The following is an 18,710-nucleotide window of genomic DNA, read 5'->3' as shown; positions in this document are numbered from 1 at the left end:
ACACAAAAAAAAGGAATTTCTGACATTTTTTCTACATCTTGGGTGGGAGGAAGGGATTAACAACATATGTATACGTAGATGTCAAACCACAAACAGTCACCCACTGCAACTCACTATTCTAGAACTATCACAATAGCATTCCAGAGCTTCAACTTCAACAATACATACGTATAAGAGTTATGTGGACAGCCCACTATGCACTCATGAAAAACATTCATAATAATCATAATAATAATCAGACAATATTAGTAATCAGATTGTACACAATGGCAACTGTGTTTACACACACACACACGCCCCAAAAAACACACAATAGCTTTTCAAGAGATCTGAACTACACTTGTAGAAACACAAAATGCATCACACACATCATGGAAAAAGCAACAAGGAAGTGCCTGACTAGTGACTTCAACAGAGCGCACACTGTAACTCTTAACTGGGAAACCACCTTAGTGAGCAAATCTTGAGCAAACTCTGTGTGTGTGTGTGTGTGTGTGTGTGTGTGTGTGTGTGTGTGTGTGTGTGTGTGTGTGTGTGTGTGTGTGTGTGTGTGTGATATTTTACACACCAATGGAACTAACAACAGAGCATTTTTGACTCAGGGGTATGATATGTGCTATTGTGGCGATGGAGAATTTGTGAACAACGCGACCACTGTTTGAGTGCACATACCACTATGATCGCTATTTGTGCTGGCGCGAAATATATGAGTGTACGTCCCTGTGTCTGTGATTGTTCTTTCAGCCAACCCCTTCTTTCTGCTCTCCGTCCTTTACATCTTTCTCACTTTCTCTCTTGCTGCCAACTCTGACAAATTATATATATATCTCTCTCTCTCTCTCTCTTGCTTGCTCGTTCATTGTCTATTCAAGGGCAGTCATTAAAAATGGCTAGGTGGCCCTTTAGCACGACATAGTCCCCACACTGGTCATTGTAATGAACAATTATCATTGTAATGAGTATTAGTATTTTTAGATGTAAAATACCATACTCTCTTATTTCTAAATAATATTTAGCCCGTAGTAGAAAATGTAAGTATATAACTGTAGGTTTCAAAAACCAGGAGGTGCATTTTCTCACAGGAAAAGGGATTAAGGGATTTGCCTGATCTAGCCTCATACCTCACGAATGCATCATGTAGCTTACACGTACTGTTAACAGAGTGGAGTAGACATGTGTGTGTGTGTGTGTGTGTGTGTGTGTGTGTGTGTGTGTGTGTGTGTTACCTGAGCTTGGTCGTGTCATCTCTACTCTTGGCCAGCCTCGTCCAGCACACAGGTGAGAGGTCAGCGCCCTACAGGTCAACCGGCTTACAATCATCAGGGGTCACACTTAAACACTGCAACAAACACACATGTACGCACACACATAAATACAAGTTTAACAACTCTCACCTGTGCAGAGATCCCTTGAAAATGCACAGTCATTTCCTGGATCGATTCTTATAGCGCAAAGAAAAGGAGGGGCTAAATAATATAATGATATCATGTCCTAATAATGTTAAAACACACACACACACACACTTATGCCTCTTGTTAGCTGGCATTTCCCTTTATTTGGGCTAAACAGAATAGGAGTACTATTTCCTGAACAGGAAAGAATGGAATCAGGACCTGAAGCAATGCTGAGGCAAAGTAACCTGTTTCTGTTATGGTAAATTTGACTGAATAGAAATCAAAGCAAATTTGGCTGAAGAGCAAACTCTGGCCTCAGTAAGTGTTCTTCAACAGATAATCTTTTTCTTCTCTGTACCACTCATATGATTAGATAAAAAGATATGTGACTTTGACATAATCTTACTTTACCTTTTGTTCGTTTCTTATCAAACCTATTTTGCAGAATAAGAGTGGTACTTCTGACCTAGCGATACCTGACCACTTCAGTTTATTTATCATCAGTAATGGAGAGAATGATGTGGTCTGAAAATACAGTGCTATGGAGCTAGCCAAGATAAAGTACCCAGCCTTGCCTCACATCAATGAGACTTATAAATAACCTTGCCCCAACACAACGGTACAGTATGCAGAATAGTTCTGTGAAAGAGATTATACCATTTATGTAATTATAGGGGTATTGTAAACTTATAGTTTTTTCAACATTCTAGTACATTCAATGCATCTTGACCCTTATGCTACATATACTTAAATGGGTTTCATTTGATTCCCATGGCCTGAATATGTAAACCTGAAACAAGGCGCATAGCTTAGTGTTGAAGACACTAGAGATGGCTACATCGACATACAAGGGAGGAGGTAGATCATGGGGTGCACGTTTATTGTGATTAGTATTGTGCTGAGCGAAAGTGATGTATGACCACTGACTGACTTTGACAGTCGGTTTGTTTATGATTTTTCGAACAGAACTGTCACGCTATTCTGATCTTCTTGGAGTTACATTGACTCATTTTTAGGCTAAAGTCGGCTGCCGACAAAAACCCACGTGAATAGACACTATTTAAAAAGATTTTTTGAAAAGTTTGTAAATGCTCCTTTGTTTCGACCTTGCTGCTGTCTGAAAGAAGCAACTGGTCAAATGTCAACCTAGCTCGATGGTAGAGAGTACTGTAATTAGGCTACTACTAGCTTACAATTTCAAAGAACGACTCCATACTAACGTCAGTATACGAAAATAAAACAACTGCGTAGATTAGACCACTGCTTCCGTTACCCATTTTCCTGTTGATGCACTCTCTTACCGTCTCACCAGATAAAATACATTCACCAGCCGAACCCCAATCTGTCTGGCTCTACCAAATGTTTACACTCGGCTCGGAACCAGTTGACAAGTGTTGAACCAGTGGTCACCGAAACCAAACGCTATTGGACACATAATCACAGACGTACCATCTCCGCCAATGGCAGTTCAGTGCGTTCCCCACGGTAAAGAGAAGAGAGCTTACTCGGTCGGAAATCGTTCGACTAAAGCACTAGCTCCCTCTGGTGGATTGAGACTTCAGTGATGAGTCAGACAATTCCACTGAAAAAATCAGAGCTCAAACGTGTTGAGGCTCACGTCAGTTTTCAGAGGGCCACTGCAAGTAGACAACGAAGAGAACTTCCCTTATGAACTATCTTCATTTGATTGTGTTAACCCATTCAAATGTCACAAACAGAGTAAAGTATAGGCCTTGTGCTGATAAATGATGGGCCTCCCTCACCCTAAAAAAACAGACTGCTAGCACAAACTTGACTTTGACAGCACAACTTAATTTGTGTTTACGTGCTCTTATAGTGGCCTACATCTCAGTACCATTAACCCAGAGACCAATGTTTTTTTTTCTCATTTATTTTTGTCCCACCTGTTTACTATTGTAATTTTTGTTAATTAGCTGAGGCTCCTTGAATATATTATTACTGAAATATGTCTTACTAAATTGAATAGCATAGGATTTATATTCAGTTCCATGCTGTAGGCTATCACGCCATAGAAATATGCCAACATATACAAATAAAAAGATATTAGGACAATGAAATGGTGATCCTGGCCATCCCTTCTCTCACATATACACTCACTCTCCTCTTTCTCTTACACACACTCTCTCTCTGTCTTTGTTAAGGGGCATGGGCTGTTTAGACACAGTTTATGTGTGGCTGCATGAGTTACTGAAGATACTAGCAGGTGGCAACCCATGAATCTCTCAATCTGAAAGGTTTAGACTTTAGTACACCGAGGCCCCCTACAGGAAATAGACAGTATGTTTCCATTACTACAGAGATCTGCACTACTTGAGTGCCAAAATTTCATCGACAGGTAAGAGCACTGGTGTAGGTTTTCTCTGACCAGTAATAGTGCCCCACCCCTAACTACAACAACTACATACCCACTCCAGCACTTTATACGTGAGACAGATTCAAATTCTGAAATAAAACTTCAAACATTATCAATTTTAGTATTAGAATGTGGGAAAGCTACAAAGACTTAAAAATAAGTCTACCTCATATTATAAGTCCAAATAAAGACACAACAGGTAAAGAGCATGTCACAATTGTTCTGTAACGGGAATGGCAAAACAGAAACCAAGAGTCACCAAGATTTCAAAGATGCCAGATTACAAACAACACAGAGAACCTTGGAGAATTTCAAACTGCCGTTCTATATTCGATGACTGGGCGGTTCATAGGCAACCTACATTTGTCCTCGATGGCCTCAACCTAACTGTGACCACAAAACACGTATATTTCGATCGAAAAAAGATTACGCTCTTTCAGCTCTGTTGTCTTTGCAAATGGATAAGGTGCTCGTATAACGGCACAGAGGGTGCGAGACAATTATTCATCGACATGTTAAGTGTGAAGACACACAGTCCAAATGATTTTTCACACACACACACACACACACACACACACATAGTCTCTCTCTCTCTCTCGCTCTATCCCCAGACAAGTACAATATATTTGGCACCACACACGGAGTCTCTCACACACACACACACACACTCTAGCATACACATGTGCATTCACAAGCACACGCATACACACCTACTCTCTCATTCGTTTTTCCTTTCAGACCTCGTGTCGGTCTGGTGTCATTAACCGTCGCGCGTGGGTAAGTAGCTGTGGGAGGATATTCGCCTCCGTTCTCCGTCTCGATGGCTCAGGTTCATGTCACGAGCCCCTCCTCCTGCTGCGTGAATTAACGGCAGTGGCGGCAGTGCAGCGTTTGTGTCTGAGGTGCCACTGAGCGCCCGGAGGTTTGCGGGATTCCAGGTATTGAGCGCAAATGGCTGCAGCATCCGAGGATGAGACAGACCGTCGGCCGTTCCGAAGAGCGCGATCCAAGAGCGACACGCCGTACCTCGCTGAGACCCGACTGTCCCTCAACCTTCAGTCAGGTATCTCTCTCACACATACTCTTTCTTCCTTTCTGCACACACGTGTGCTTGTGGTCGAGGGATCGCCTGCAGGCTATGCGCTGTCGGAGTGTGTCGCCGAACACAGCGGTCACGTTCGGATGTTGTAAGTGCATGGTCAGAATGAAAGGCGCTAGCTTCTCGGCTGGCGCAGCGCGTGAGCATGGACAAGATGACTTATGTATGTCATTCTTTTGTGTGAATATGCGGTTCAATGAGCTGTGTCAATATAGCTAATGGATGTGTGACTTTGTCTGTGACGTGACGCCTGCTGTGTGTGTGTGTGTGTATGTGTGTATGTGTTGAGGATATAAATCACCATTGTCACAATACAGTCACGACATCATTCCTTGGTTCTTTCTATAGATGTTTAAATGTGCACACGAGTGTGCTCTCTATCTCTTTCGGTGTATGCATGTGTGTGAGAGAGAGAGTTAAGAGGAGGCGTGCACATTCTGTGGCAAAAACCCGTCGCCAGTGGACCAGCTTTGGGCTTCCAATCCATGACTGTGGTATTAAAGAGCGAGCGAAGAGCATCCACTGTTGCTATGGTGATTTAATCAGTAGCCCAAAGAAGAATGTCGCAGACAGCGGAGGAAGACAGAGGACTAGAATGCCAGTCCCAACATTGCGCTCGGGGTGCACGTGCTTTGCCAGTCCTAAAGGCACTGGTGAAACACCACGTCAGCCGCCTCACGCTTTCTCGTTTAACGGGCTACAACTTCTGTGAACTATTCAGTGACACCTAATGCCAATATGTGGTGTTTGTGTGTGTGTGTGTGTTTAACCCCCACCCCCTCTGACAATGTTTTCACACCCACGTGTGCTACTTTTCATGACTTTATTTGTTTATCTGTTCTTGTTTGATGTTGGCCCTGGAGGAGCTCTGTCAGTAGGTGGTAGTATTTGTGTGTGTGTGGTAAGTAAGTGTGTGTTTGCACGTGTGTGTGGGTGTGACATCTGCAGTGACTTTAGTTAGGATGACTGTGCCCTGCATGACATCATTGTTGAAGCAACAAGCAGAGAGAGAGAGAGAGAGAGAGAGAGAGAGAGATTCCAAGAAAGGGGGGAGGGGGGTGCAGACACATACACACACAAACACATATCCTGGAGGCTCTGCTCTGTCCTGCCACATTGTATTAATCACAGCCACAAATGTTCTGTAGAGAGAAAGAGATAGAGAGACCAGATGATGAAGGAGAAAGGGGATACAAACACAGGGCAAAGTATCAGGGTGATAGTGCTGGCATCCATATCCCTATGTATATTCTGTCTTTATCATCCATGGCACAGCTCCCAGAAGACTGCAGTAGTCCATTTTACTGGGTAGCCAAGGGAGGGGAGATACCAAACCTGGTCTCCACCATGCAGACTTCAATAAGGGCAGCAGCTCAACTCTGCTGGAGGGTATAGTGGAGCAGGATTTGGCATCCCAATCCTGTGGTCTAGAGGCTCAGGTTGCACACCCAGCATCTTGGAAATGGGGTATGTAGGGTAGGGACTGCACTCAGGAGGGTCTTTGGGGTGTTTTCCTCCCTCTGGTTTAAGACATTTGAGTCAGTGTCCATGTAGCTGATACACACACACACACACACACACACACACACACACACACACACACACACACACACACACACATATATATACCAGCTTTCAACTGACAACAGCATATACAAAGCTCAGCCGACCTGTGCATGGTTCAGAGAATCTATATATATATATAATAGGTATTATAATAGGTATTATATATATATAATTAGACAATTACCAGTTCAGGACCATGGATACCGACCTTTTACATTTCAGCACCACTGCAGTGGACCAACAATACGTGCTATACAAGACATGGCTAATTGCCAGGGCATATGAGCTTACAACTGACAACAGCATATACAAAGCTCAGCCGACCTGTGCATGGTTCAGAGAATCTATATATATAATATATATAGGTATATAGGTATTATATATATAGATTCTCTGAACCATGCACAGGTCGGCTGAGCACTGCAGTGGTGCTGAAATGTAAAAGGTCGGTATCCATGGTCCTGAACTGGTAATTGTCTAATCTCTAGTGTGGTTGGGATTGTGTGTGTGTGTGTGTGTGTGTGTGTGTGTGTGTGTGTGTGTGTGGTGTGTGTGTGTGTGTGTGTGTGTGTGTGTGTGTGTGTGTGTGTGTGTGTGTGTTTGTGTGTGTGCATTTGTGCTTGCATATGTGGGTGGTTAGTTGGTTGGTTGGGTACACAGGAGGGACGATGGACTGGATTCGTCACCGCTTTCGCTTAACTGCTTTTCGTTATGTAACCATCTTAGCACCCTTTTTGCACAGGCATGGAGGTGCACACACTCTAACTCAGGCCTCATATGTTCCTGCTTCCTGACGTTTGTATTAAGGGATTGCATTGTGACTCAGCCACAAGCTCTCTGATTTCATGCCTTGGCCTTTAACCAATACGGTATATCTCATATCAACAGACTCCAAAACACACACACACACACACACACACACACACACACGCACGCACAAACACAGATATTTCATTTTACCGTGCCTCTTTCTCTTTTTTGCTTCATCTCTTCCTCCTCCTCTTACCCTCTTTCTCAATGTGCTCCCCATCTCCAGCCGTTGAGGGGTGCAGTGCCGTTATCTTGCGTGACTGCGTGAAGCGTGTGGTTCGTTTGGACCAAAACGTTCGTTTGCTGCTCCCTGTGTCATGCCTTGGCGGCCTGTGTCGCTTTTTCTCGGCGCGCTCTCTGCCGTGCCTTGCTCCTGGCCGCGCGCGGATGCGACTCTTTCAGTTAACCGACAGAACAGAGGCAAATTTAAAATGGGGTGACGTAAGAAGAGGGGAAAAAAACATACGGCACTGTGTATGAGCAGGCACCGGATCATGGAATCGCGTCCACACATTTAACGCTCGCACACGTCGTTCAGGTTTGGACAGATCCGGAATGACTGCGGACTCTCGTGCCTCTCCCACAATCCGGTCCGGTATTTCTTCTCTGGGGCGGTGCGTAGCATTACACACCTCAACGTAATTACGGAGATTGAACCGAAGGAGGTAGGCTACTGAGACGCTTCTCGTTCTCGCGTTTTTTGTTGAATTAGAATGTGTGCTGAGTGAAAATATACAATAAATGACCGACTCAATAAATATCACGGATGTGTGCCGGGATTCAAAGGGTACGACTAGAAGGATGGTTATGCGAGGCCAAGCGTGAATAACTACGCTCGCCTGCTGTCAGAGGGCCGAGTGTGTGCAGGCTGCGAGCGCAAACAGCCCCAGGTGGTTCGTTCGTGTGCTTGACGTCGGAACCATCCTTAACGGTTCTGGCTAATCTCTCGCAGGATGGTCGTTAAGGCTCGGGCACGTTCTGTTCCGGTGCATACCATTTCCATCTCCGAGAGGCGAACGTAAAACAGCGGGCTTGCTTTGACTGGAGCGGAAGGACCATGGCAGGACCACCGCATGCCGTGGCTCGGCTCGTCTCCGGGGCCCGGGAGGAGCCACCGTCCTCGGGAAGTCCTGCCGACAAGCCCCGAAAGCGGAGAGCGTTTTACCTGCTTCGCATGCGTTCACCGAGCACAGCCGTCAATAACAACAACAACAGCCTCGCCCCGTTAGTGATTCCTGGACAGATCAAACACATCTGCAGCAACTGCAGCCGCGGGCGCGAGCTACGGGACGGTGAGACAGTGTGTGTGCGCATGTGTCTTGGGAGAAGGCCTTAGATGTATAGCCTATTGCCACTGGATCGAATTTAGGAGATCCAAAAATAGGAGAAGTGTGATTGCAGTTATGATAATGATTCCTATTCTTATTGTTGGAAGTAGCGGTTTTATTATTAATTCGTTTTCATTTCACGCCTTGCATGTTGTAAGAAGTAATCCTCGCTTCAAGAGCTAATTTAAAAAAAACGTAGCACCAAAGCAAGAGACACCACATTGCTCTCTCTCTCTCTCTCTCACACTCACTCACTCATACACACACATTTCCTGAATGTGTATAGTAAATATGTTCATAGAGAATAGTAAGTCATAGCCTGCAGTGTAATTGATGGAGGTGTTCCTAAGGAAATAGTTTTTTCTTGTATCTGTCATTCTCAAGGCTGTCAGACAACCAGTTTGATGGAAAGATGAATTGATTGAGAGTAGGATTGATGTTCTTTGTGACCAATACTTTCGATTGGCAAGTGGGATTAAGTGTTTTCCTGTGTGCAGTGGAAGGGGTGGATCGCCTGGCAGCGCTGCGCTCTGATTCGCTCGTCCCAGGCACACACACACCACCCATACGGAGACGAGGCAAGCTGGCTACTCTGGGTCGCCTCTTCAAACCTTGGACATGGCGGAGGAAGAGGAATGACAAGTTCCAGCAGAATTCAGCCGGTACTGACCCACACACACACACACACACACACACACACAGATTTCATGATATTTGTCAGTTCTGTGAGTAGAAATCTGGTTTTGTACCTGATCTGGTGTGTGTATGTGTGTGTGTTTCAGCTCTGGAGAGAAGGTTGTCCATGCGAGCTAGCAGAGAGGAGTTAATCAGGCGAGGAGTACTGAAGGAGATCCATGAGAAAGGTGGAAAATAAACACACACACACACACACACACACACACACACACACTCAGAGAGAGAAATACAGGTCTTTTACACAGTTGAGTTTCTTCTCTTTGTCGGAGCAAACAGGTATGAATAACAGGGGGACATAGAGAGTACAAGATAGAAAGTGTGTTTGACGGGTTAACCTAGTTACTGGAACATTCACATTGATTTGATAATAAACCCTTTATACTTTAACCTTAACTGAACCTTTATACGTGTGTGATTGAGGCATTTAAACAGCATTTAGTCCAGGATCTCACAAACTCTCACAAAAAAAGAGTCTCACAAACTCTCTCAACTTTTCTCCCTTTCACCATCTCATTCTACTTCTTTATCTCTCTCCCTCACGGTTCCTGTCCATTCAGAGAGTGTGCCGTTGCCATCGGCGATGGGTCAGGAGGTGTGCATGCCAGTGTCAAAGGAGAGTGAGGCACCTACAAAACCAAGTACGGAAGTTCGGCCAGGTATTATTATTTCAGTCGACTGTTATACTGACCTACTCTCTGGATGCATTTTCAGTATCCAGGGGAGCTAACTGGTCAGTATTTCCATGTGCTAGGCCAGGGACCATGTTTGTCTTTGTGAGTGTCTGCATATTGACTGGTTTAGACACTGAAAGCTTACAGTCAATAAGTCCTTTGTCGTTTAAAAATACACCAGTGTTTTTTAAACACATGAAAATAAACTTGACCTCTGATACACAAACACACACACACACACACACACACACACACACACACACACACACACACACACACACACACACACACACACACACGCATGCATACACCTGGGACAGGTAAAGTCAGTTTAGATTAAGTAGTCACAGAAGTATTGCTAAGACCTATTGTAGTGACACTACCTCTTTGTCCTCCTCCCAAACATATTATTTTACCCCCCCCCCCTCTCTCTGGGGCTTTTCTTTCTTTTTTCCTCTTTGCAAACTTTTTGATTTAAATGTAAATGATCTGATGATTCTATCATCGTCTCTTCCTTGGCAGTTCTTGTTCTCCGTATGATGTTCTAAGGTATGTTGCTCATTCCTCTCCATTTTTGTCTCTTTTGTCTCTTCCACCCTCTCTGTCTCTCTTTCACCTCTCTCTCTCTCTCTCTCTCTCTCTCTCTGTCTCTCAGACTCCTCCAGGAAACTCTCTCCTCCTGTCCCACCAAAGAAAGTGATGATATGTGAGCCAACGCCCCCCTCCCACCCTCCTCCCGCTCATACCGTCACACACACACACTCACACACACTCACGCTCACACACACTCTGTCACACATGCACACACTGCCATATCCCAGCATGCCCATCTCTCTGCATCCCCCCAGCCGCATCATCGAGGAGCTCAACAAGACACTCGCTTTCACCATGCAGCGATTAGAGAGGTGAGTTACAGTGTGTGTGTGGGTGTGTGTGTTTGGCACCTCGTAGCAACAAGGGGTCTGTCTTACAGTGTGTATCTATGTGTGTGAGTTTCACCTTGTAGCAACAACAGACGTAGATTTCTGTATGTGTGATAACAGTGACTGAAAATGTGCAGTACAGTGTGAGTGTGCATATGTGTGTCAGTGTGAGTTTCTAGAAAAATGTGTGTTTGTTTGTGTGCAGTTGTGTATACAACTCTAATGTGTAAATCTGTGTCCAGCCATGCAGCAAGTTAAATGTGTCTGTGTAACCCAGGGTATATAACTCTATAGAGTGTGTCTGAAACTAGTGGTGTGCCTTGAAACAGACTACGTAAACAGAAGGTGTGATAAAGTGTACCTGATAAACATTTTATAAATCCATGGAACGTTTTTTTGTAAATGAAGTGTGTGTGTGTGTGTGTGTGTGTGTGTGTGTGTGTGTGTGTGTGTGTGTGTGTGTGTGTGTGTGATTTCTTAGTTCGGTGTTCCATGCTGTTCCCACGGTTATGATTGAGTGTGAAGATAACAAAGAGAATCACCTGCGGCAACCAGACTGCCAGGCCTCGCACACCAGCTACACACAGCAGGGGAGAGAGGAGGAGGACAGTGAGGAGGACGATGATTCAATGTTCACAAGTAAGACATGTGTGTTCAACAATGAGAGTGTGTTTTCTTCTGAAAGAATGATCCTCTGTGAGTGGGCGTGTGTCTGTATGCCTTCATGTGAGTGAGAAAGAGATGAACAGAGGAAGAAAAAAGAAAGGCAGTATGCAGTAGGCAGTATGTAGTATGCAGTAGGCAGTATGTAGTATGCAGTAGGCAGTATGTTGAGAAAGTATTTAGGGAAGACTGAGTGGCTGTGAAGATCCGTAACACTAATTTTGTGTGTGTGTGTGTGTGTGTGTGTGTGTGTGTGTGTGTGTGTGTGTGTGTGTGTGTGTGTGTGTGTGTGTTAGGTACTCTGGCTTTGAGGGTGCTCAGGAAAGACTCCCTAGCTGTGAAGATCGGAAATCGGCCGTCACAGTGGGAGCTGGAGGAGAAGAATATCCTTATGAGACGCTCTGACCACGACAGGCTGGAGAGCAGACAGCAGACCTGCACCAAACTCACACGGTACACACGCACATACACACACACATGGACACACAGCTCTCATGATACACTCACACAATTATTCAGCAGGTGTCTAATTTATTCCAGAGGTAATCACAGATTATGTTTGATCTCTTTGCAGGAGGTTAAGCCTGAGACCAACAGCAGAGGAGCTTGAGCAGAGGAATATCCTGAAACGTGAGTCTACACACACACTTACACACACACACGCATTTCTCAAATTGGGAAATATGGTGCGGTGGACGGTGGAGAAAATCTTTTGAAGTATTTTCTTTCTGTATCTTTTCCCCATAACTTTTCAGCCCGGAACGAGGAGGAGGAACAGGAAGAGAAGAGAGAACTCAAGAGACATCTAAACAAAAAGGTGAAAGAGAGCAAATGCAAGTCTGTGAATGTGTGTGTGTGTGTGTGCACGTGTGTGTGGGTGTGTGTGTGTGTGTGTGTGTGTGTGTGTGTGTGCGCATGTGTGTGGGTGTGTGTGTGTGTGAATGAGAGAGAGAGGGAGATAGAGGGGGGGTGTAGAGCATCAGAGACAGAATGACCGAGAATTGGATGGACAGACAGCACACTGTATATTCTACTGAAATGGATGTAGTGTCAGATTGGCTGATTTCTTACATTGTAAATATGACCAAGAACAAGGAAATCTGATGAATAGTCTGAATCTAAATTAATGAATTGGTTTCTCCTTGTGTCCCTCTCTAGCTGCGGGAGCGGCCTACAGTGGAGGCGTTGCGTGAGGCTCGGATTCTCAGTTTTAATGACTACGTGGAGGTCGCTAAGGTGCAGGACTATGATCGTCGTGCCGACAAACCCTGGACTCGCCTCACTGCAGCTGACAAGGTAATGAACGTGTGTGTGTGTGTGTGTGTGTGTGTGTGTGTGTGTGTGTGTGTGTGTGTGTGTGTGTGTGTGTGTGTGTGTGTGTGAATGTATGTTTATATCTGTGTGCATTAGTGTGCGGTTTCCATGTGTACAAGCATTGTGTGGAAGAGGCGGTTATGGCACTGTACAGGGTGAAGAACAAGGTTCATCTCCTGTATTATGTATCCCTTTGCAGGCAGCCATACGCAAGGAGCTGAATGACTTCAAAAGCACAGAGATGGAGGTTCATGAGTCCAGTCGTCACCTAACCAGGTACACACACACACACACACACACACACACACACACACACATACACACATTCCACATTTAAACCAACATCAGACTTTCCTTAAAGCGTTTTTCCAGAACACACCCACCCTCACTCTTCACTTTTGTCTTTCCCCAGGTTCCACAGGCCCTGACTCTAGACCAGCTGAAGTATCTCCGTGTACGACTGGACTTGTACTACTGGGGTTAGTGCTGTGCAGATTGATGGGGCTGGGGACTAGGACGGAATTCCCTGCATGGCTGGAGCCCCCTTCGGCCATCCTGACACACCTCAAGTGCTGAGATGCTTCACACCCTCCAGAACCGGCTTCACTGGATCCAGATTGACATCACATCCAAACCACACTGGATCCAGATTGACATCACATCCAAACCACACTGGATCCAGATTGACATCACGCCCAAACCACACTGGATCCAGATTGACATCACGCCCAAACCACACCTTCAGTCAGTTTTAAGCCACAGCTTCCTTAAAGCCCCTTCAGGAACAGGTTTACATCAGTTTGGATCAGACCTACTCTTGCGGCTAATTGTTTTCTTTTTTTTATTTGACTTTCCTCTTTAACTTTTTTTTAATCCATAGTTTTTTTAAACAATCCAGGAACGTTGAAAGAGATCGTGCTGCAATTTTTTTCTGTGGTAAACAGTGATGGGATACTGAACATTTGCTGCTTTGAGGGGTGTGTTTTCCCTCCGACGTTGGTTTTGTGCTTTATTTTCATATTGTTTTGTATTTGATGGTTATTTATTTTGTATTGTTGTTTTATATTCTTCCCCAGAGCCTTACAGGCTCTAATGGGATGTTCTTATGCTGGTGTTTCAGGCCTTTCATTTTTTTAATACACCCAATACCCAGGACGCATGAGTATGTTTGTGTGTGTGTGTGTGTGTGTGTGTGTACTTTGCAAGTACAAATACACACACACTCACACATACATTCTTTCATTAAGGGATCTTGGAGCAGGAATGGGGGGAGGGGTCTGAGCAATAACTAGTTTCAGTTGTAAAGCACAGCTCACCACTTTTCTGCAAATGTGTGACTGTGTCACTGTGTGTGTGTATGTGTGTGTGTGTGTGTGTGTGTGTGTGTGTGTCTCTCTCTTTCTGTTCATGCTGAGAACCGCCCTCCAATCCCTTCAAGAAAAGCCATCTAACCCCTTAAAGCCACAACTGTCTGTATCTGAGAAAACCCCTACATGTACTCCTGCTACTCTGTAATGGGCTCTAGTGCAAACTGCTTCACCCTGCTGCACCGTGACCCAACCTCAGCCTCCACCTTGGCCTCGCTCTCGACGACTCTAAACCGGGCCCACTTGTCACTTCATAGTCTTACCTAACACCCCATCTAACAATGATTACGGAATTCTTAAAAAAAAAGAATGCGATGACTAATTGAAGCCATACTACTACAACCACACTACTGATGCTCCCATAGACTTGTGCTATCTCTTGTCCCCTGACACTAATCCAACCCTGATATCACCTCCATCACTGATTAGCCCTCGATCTGCAGACAATGCCACTGAGGGCCGTTCAAAGTAAGGCACCGACTAGGAAGCACAGTGCCATATGAGACAGCTTCTTCTTCACTGTTTACCAGGATACTAAGGTGCCAAAACCGATGCCAGTTTCAAAAATAACCCTCTAATGCGGCATTAATGCTTTGTGTGTGTGTGTTTGTGTTAGTGGTTTAAAGGAAACTGCCACTCCAGTATTGTATAGAAAAATGAAGACAGTTGTGTTACTCTGAGCAATTTGTTTTGCATGACTCCGAATAAAAAAAAAAGAGGGCGGGCGGGCGGCACTGCAATGGGAGAGAGAGAGAGCTCCTTGTTCGGGGGAACTCTACTCGAAATCTGCAAGCCAAACTGATGTCTGGATGTGCATGGAGGTGCAGTTTCAATGAGAGGTTGTTGAACTTACCCCTTAAGTGGTATGCTACCGATGTAATACCACACACCTCAGGGGTTTGGGGGGGCAGGTAACAACCCACAGCAGTCTGTAGGATGGCTGTAGAACCACATCAGATGCTCCTGCCCAATGTCTAACAGCAGGACATAAACGAATATGATAGATATAAATATATATATATATAAATATATATAGACAAATATACAAGTTGTAGGGCAGAGGGACCAACATGCACACTCAGACAACAGCCACCATATTTGAGGCAGCTCCATGTTACAGAGTGGGAATATGAAATAAGTGTTCTATAGGATAAAAAGGAATGTGTGTGTGTGTGTGTGTGTGTGTGTGACAGAGAGAGAGTGTGTAAGTGTGTGTGTGTGTGTGAGTGAGGGTAGTAGGCAGTATATAAATGGGAGGGAAGTGCATGTGACAGCTCTGTTCTCATTCCCATCTCATGAAGTCTAGAGTCTCTTCTAAATAAAGGAGCTTTTCAAAACACTCAAGGATGGGAAACTTGTTGAGGAGTGCAAGTCTGTTTTTCTGCATGTGAGGTACATCTGGAATGTGTGTGTGTGTGTGTGTCTTTGTGTTAGGTAGCAGTGTACATTACACCAATGACAGACACAAGGTGATAGTTTTTTTCTTTTTACTCTTTCAGAAGTCAGTTACATGTTACACAGTGGAACAACAGGTGTGTGTATCGTGTGTGTGTGTGTGTGTGTGTGTGTGTTACACTGAGTGCATGGGTGTTCCACAGTACTTGTGCCACAGGTCTATGGCTTTGGTCACAATGGCGTCTGTGTTCTCCTGAGGCATCTAGAAAGAGAGACAGAGACTGAGTCCAGTATATGTAATAGAAGGAGTCTGGATGCTTCAGTGTTGATGACTGTAAATGCATGTATTTGTATGTAAGTATTTTATTGAAACTATGAAGGATAAACCATATACAGTACGTGTTAGCTAGTAATTAACAGTTTGTGATCTCACATTGCACAGGAAGTTGGCCACGCCCTCAGGCTTCATGCCCATCAGCATGATCTTGTAGGTCAGGAGGATCTCCATGGCAACAAAAACAAGGATCTTACAGGAGCCGCTTATCACTTTGTCCCACACTCTGCCAGCCAATCAGAAAGCGCAACACATGAGCATCCTCAGATACCAGCAACTTACTTATGACCCTTACAGTAACCAGAAGTGCAGTGTTTCCCAAGCATTGGAGTGTTCCGTGTATGGAAGTGTGTGTGCATACCTCTGCAGGCTGGTGTCTGGTAGGCAGCCAGCAAAGCAGCGCTTGAACCAGAGCGAATATGGCAACGTTGCTAGGCAACCGGAAGTACGCAGCTGAGTCAGCAGAGCGTTGTCCTCCTGAGACAGGAAGTGCTCCAGACTCTTTGGCTGAGAGAGAAAGAACGAGAGACGAAGAGAGTAATGAATGAGATGGACAGATGTTCATGGCAGGACAGAGGAAAGAGACACGAGTGCTTAAAAGAAAAAGTATGCAGTGCACACTTAAAAGCTACTGTACAGGCTCTACAGTGGAGGCCCATTTCAGATAAGTACACCAGAGAGGCAGAAGTGCAGGCTTATGTAAGTGCACACTCATAAGGGTGGGCATACTCACCAGGTGAGGTATGGAGTCTCCAAACTTGTGGTGGAATTGGTTGACAAAGTTTTTCACCAGCCAGTAACAGTCCACTGGGTCATCCACCAACTCCTCCATCGTATGGCCAATGGCCAAGAAGTCCTCATCCACATCGTCCTACCACAAGTGCACGTGCGCACACACGCGCACACACACACACACACACACACACACACACACACACACACACACACACACACACACACACACACACACACACACACACACACACACACACACACACACACACACACACACACACACACACACACACACACACACACACACACACACACACACACACACACACACACACATATAATCTACCCACCTCTCGTTTATATTGTTTCTCTAACCAAGATGTCTCAAACTAAAATTTCCCCTGAATTTTCAAATTCCCAGCTTACACTAATTTCTTAACCGATCAATCTCAACAGTCATTAACTCAGAAACAGGCTTATTGGCACATCAAGTACTGCCATAGCAATTATGGAAGGATTAGCTTGGATTAGGTAGGTTGTTGATCTTAAAATTATGTGTTGTGTATCTAAGCATGCATACATGCAAGTCAAGCCTACAATTACATTTACTCCTATACATACATGTCTCTTTCTCTCTCTCTCTTACTGGGCTTAGTTCACTGCAGCGGCGCAGCATTTGGTTTTCCAACTGGAACATGCGGAGGTGGAGCTCCGTTAAGGGTGTAGCCTTATTGACAAATCGCATGGTGACCAAAGCCCCACGCACATCCTCGTACTGCTCTGCCCGGTAACGGGAAACTAAGGGGTGAGAGTCACTGTGGGGTGGGAGGATACCTGGGAAGACACACACAGATGACATCAGAAGAGGACATACGTTAAAAAAAGAAAAAAGAGTGAAGAACAAAAAGGCATTCTACAATCTTCTGAAATGGAAAACGTTTACCATAACTACCATAACTTTACCATACTGTGAAAACATCTGTGTACACAAATTCAAGTGCTTATGAGTGTTTTTACCGAGCAATACTTTCCACACATGGATTCTGTACATTGAAGGCAAAGGAAACCTCTGGCTGAAGGTGATCAGCTTCTCTACATCTGAGAAGGATTGGAAATGGGAACATTGAGGGTGAAAGGAGAGGTCCAAGTCAGTTGCAAATCACTCAAATAACTGCTAAGAGCTTGTATGGTTTGGTGGATGATGGAGTTGATTAAGGTTGTGATATGATTATGGTGATTCGGGTCTCACCCAGTGGGCTGTCTTTCAGCAGGATCTCCAAAGACTTCTTCTCCTCCACTCCTCTGAAGCCCACCTTCTCATAATATGTCGAACGGAAGTTCCGTTGCGGGTCGTCCGCCATAGCACCACCCCCTACACATGGGTAAACATTCTGTCACGAGGGCCATAGAGAACATTGCCTTCTGTATGAGGAACACTTATGATTGCTTCCAAAAGACGAAAACTAACTGGTGCATTCACTGCGTACGTTTTCATGCTATACCACAATTATATCAGACGTTAACGTTTCCTTTTTAACGTCATAGTAGTTACCGTTAAATTATGAGGATCTGGCTTACATGCCGATAGTTTTATTTCAAATACGTTGTTAAATATGAAAGTAAGCCAAGATCATCGCAAAGTTACTGCCTTACCGTTGCGTTTAGAAGTAAAGCAAAATAACTGTGCCGGGCCTCAGTACATCCCCGGAGTTTCCTGTTCGCATGTGCGCTTGAAGCGGATCCGTAGACGGGCGAATCGCCGAGTTAAGCTCCCAGTGATTCCAGTGTACTTTCTAGCGTCCTTAGCACTTAAAATCCTTAACAATAACGGAAGAAACGACAGACCTTAGGCCCATTTGAACCGCGATCGATAAACTAGAAACATTTTAATAGTATGGGCATTGCAAGCAAGACTTGCGTGCTCACCACAAACATGGCTAGTAGCGGCCCCACTGCAGAACTTGACAACATTTGCCATTTGTGTGTCGTCCACAGCCAGAGAGTGGCGCCATAACACCGTTTTTAGCTTTTTGTTACGGTT

At 44.8% G+C, this 18,710-nt stretch overlaps 3 protein-coding genes across 9 annotated transcripts in view; 1 reads left to right on the top strand and 2 right to left on the bottom strand.

The window, feature by feature from the left end:
* sirt5 (sirtuin 5) overlaps positions 1-4,561 on the bottom strand; it is a 10,685-nt gene extending 6,124 nt beyond the window's left edge. Inside the window, exons 1-2 of one of the 5 annotated variants that reach the window (XM_031575302.2) lie at positions 4,479-4,561; positions 1,227-1,339 (exon numbers count right to left, since the gene is read on the bottom strand). In XM_031575302.2, coding sequence (XP_031431162.1) covers positions 1,227-1,320 — 94 coding nt within the window. In that variant the 5' untranslated portion in view covers positions 1,321-1,339; positions 4,479-4,561. The other 4 variants (XM_031575303.2, XM_012839467.3, XM_012839468.3 and 1 more) reach the window with 4 other exon arrangements.
* Positions 4,562-4,708: 147 nt separating this feature from the next.
* On the top strand, positions 4,709-15,380 carry phactr1 (phosphatase and actin regulator 1). 3 transcript variants are annotated; one of them, XM_031575296.2, is made up of 12 exons: positions 4,709-4,831; positions 9,069-9,233; positions 9,354-9,434; positions 9,825-9,923; positions 10,594-10,843; positions 11,343-11,500; positions 11,821-11,977; positions 12,099-12,154; positions 12,280-12,341; positions 12,683-12,820; positions 13,038-13,114; positions 13,251-15,380. In XM_031575296.2, exons 1-12 carry the CDS (start codon positions 4,720-4,722, stop codon positions 13,264-13,266), a joined length of 1,371 nt encoding a protein of 456 aa, XP_031431156.1. In that variant the 5' UTR covers positions 4,709-4,719; the 3' UTR covers positions 13,267-15,380. The 3 variants fall into 3 exon arrangements, with proteins under 3 accessions (XP_031431156.1, XP_031431155.1, XP_031431154.1); XM_031575295.2 differs by lacking the exon at positions 4,709-4,831 and adding an exon at positions 7,442-8,535 and having other exon boundaries at positions 9,825-9,905; XM_031575294.2 differs by lacking the exon at positions 4,709-4,831 and adding an exon at positions 7,442-8,535.
* A 295-nt stretch (positions 15,381-15,675) lies between these two features.
* Positions 15,676-18,668, bottom strand: tbc1d7 (TBC1 domain family, member 7). The gene is made up of 8 exons (XM_012839632.3): positions 18,323-18,668; positions 17,919-18,041; positions 17,687-17,767; positions 17,316-17,503; positions 16,668-16,805; positions 16,296-16,441; positions 16,034-16,160; positions 15,676-15,862 (listed from the first exon to the last, which is right to left on the bottom strand). The coding sequence occupies exons 2-8, from the start codon at positions 18,028-18,030 to the stop codon at positions 15,776-15,778; spliced, it is 879 nt and encodes a 292-aa protein (XP_012695086.2). The 5' UTR covers positions 18,031-18,041; positions 18,323-18,668; the 3' UTR covers positions 15,676-15,775.
* Positions 18,669-18,710: the final 42 nt, after the last annotated feature.

Source organism: Clupea harengus, chromosome 10 (genome assembly GCF_900700415.2).
Source record: "Clupea harengus chromosome 10, Ch_v2.0.2, whole genome shotgun sequence".
NCBI classification, from domain to species: Eukaryota; Metazoa; Chordata; class Actinopteri; order Clupeiformes; family Clupeidae; genus Clupea; species Clupea harengus.
The sequence above is the reverse complement of the archived record's forward strand: the minus strand, read 5'-3'. Positions and strand labels throughout refer to the sequence as shown.

What these genes read in the sequence shown, in the direction of transcription:
- phactr1 (XM_031575294.2), top strand. Translation starts at nt 8,301, where the DNA reads ATGGCAGGACCACCGCATGCCGTGGCTCGGCTCGTCTCCGGGGCCCGG. An exon ending in GTTCCAGCAGAATTCAGCCG is followed by an intron (nt 9,234 to 9,353) that starts GTACTGACCCAC and finishes TGTGTGTTTCAG; the next exon opens with CTCTGGAGAGAAGGTTGTCC. An exon ending in AGAGACATCTAAACAAAAAG is followed by an intron (nt 12,342 to 12,682) that starts GTGAAAGAGAGC and finishes GTCCCTCTCTAG; the next exon opens with CTGCGGGAGCGGCCTACAGT.
- tbc1d7 (XM_012839632.3), bottom strand. Translation starts at nt 18,030, where the DNA reads ATGGCGGACGACCCGCAACGGAACTTCCGTTCGACATATTATGAGAAG. An exon ending in TGTGTGGAAAGTATTGCTCG is followed by an intron (nt 17,504 to 17,686) that starts GTAAAAACACTC and finishes GTGTCTTCCCAG; the next exon opens with GTATCCTCCCACCCCACAGT. An exon ending in GAGACTCCATACCTCACCTG is followed by an intron (nt 16,442 to 16,667) that starts GTGAGTATGCCC and finishes TTTCTCTCTCAG; the next exon opens with CCAAAGAGTCTGGAGCACTT.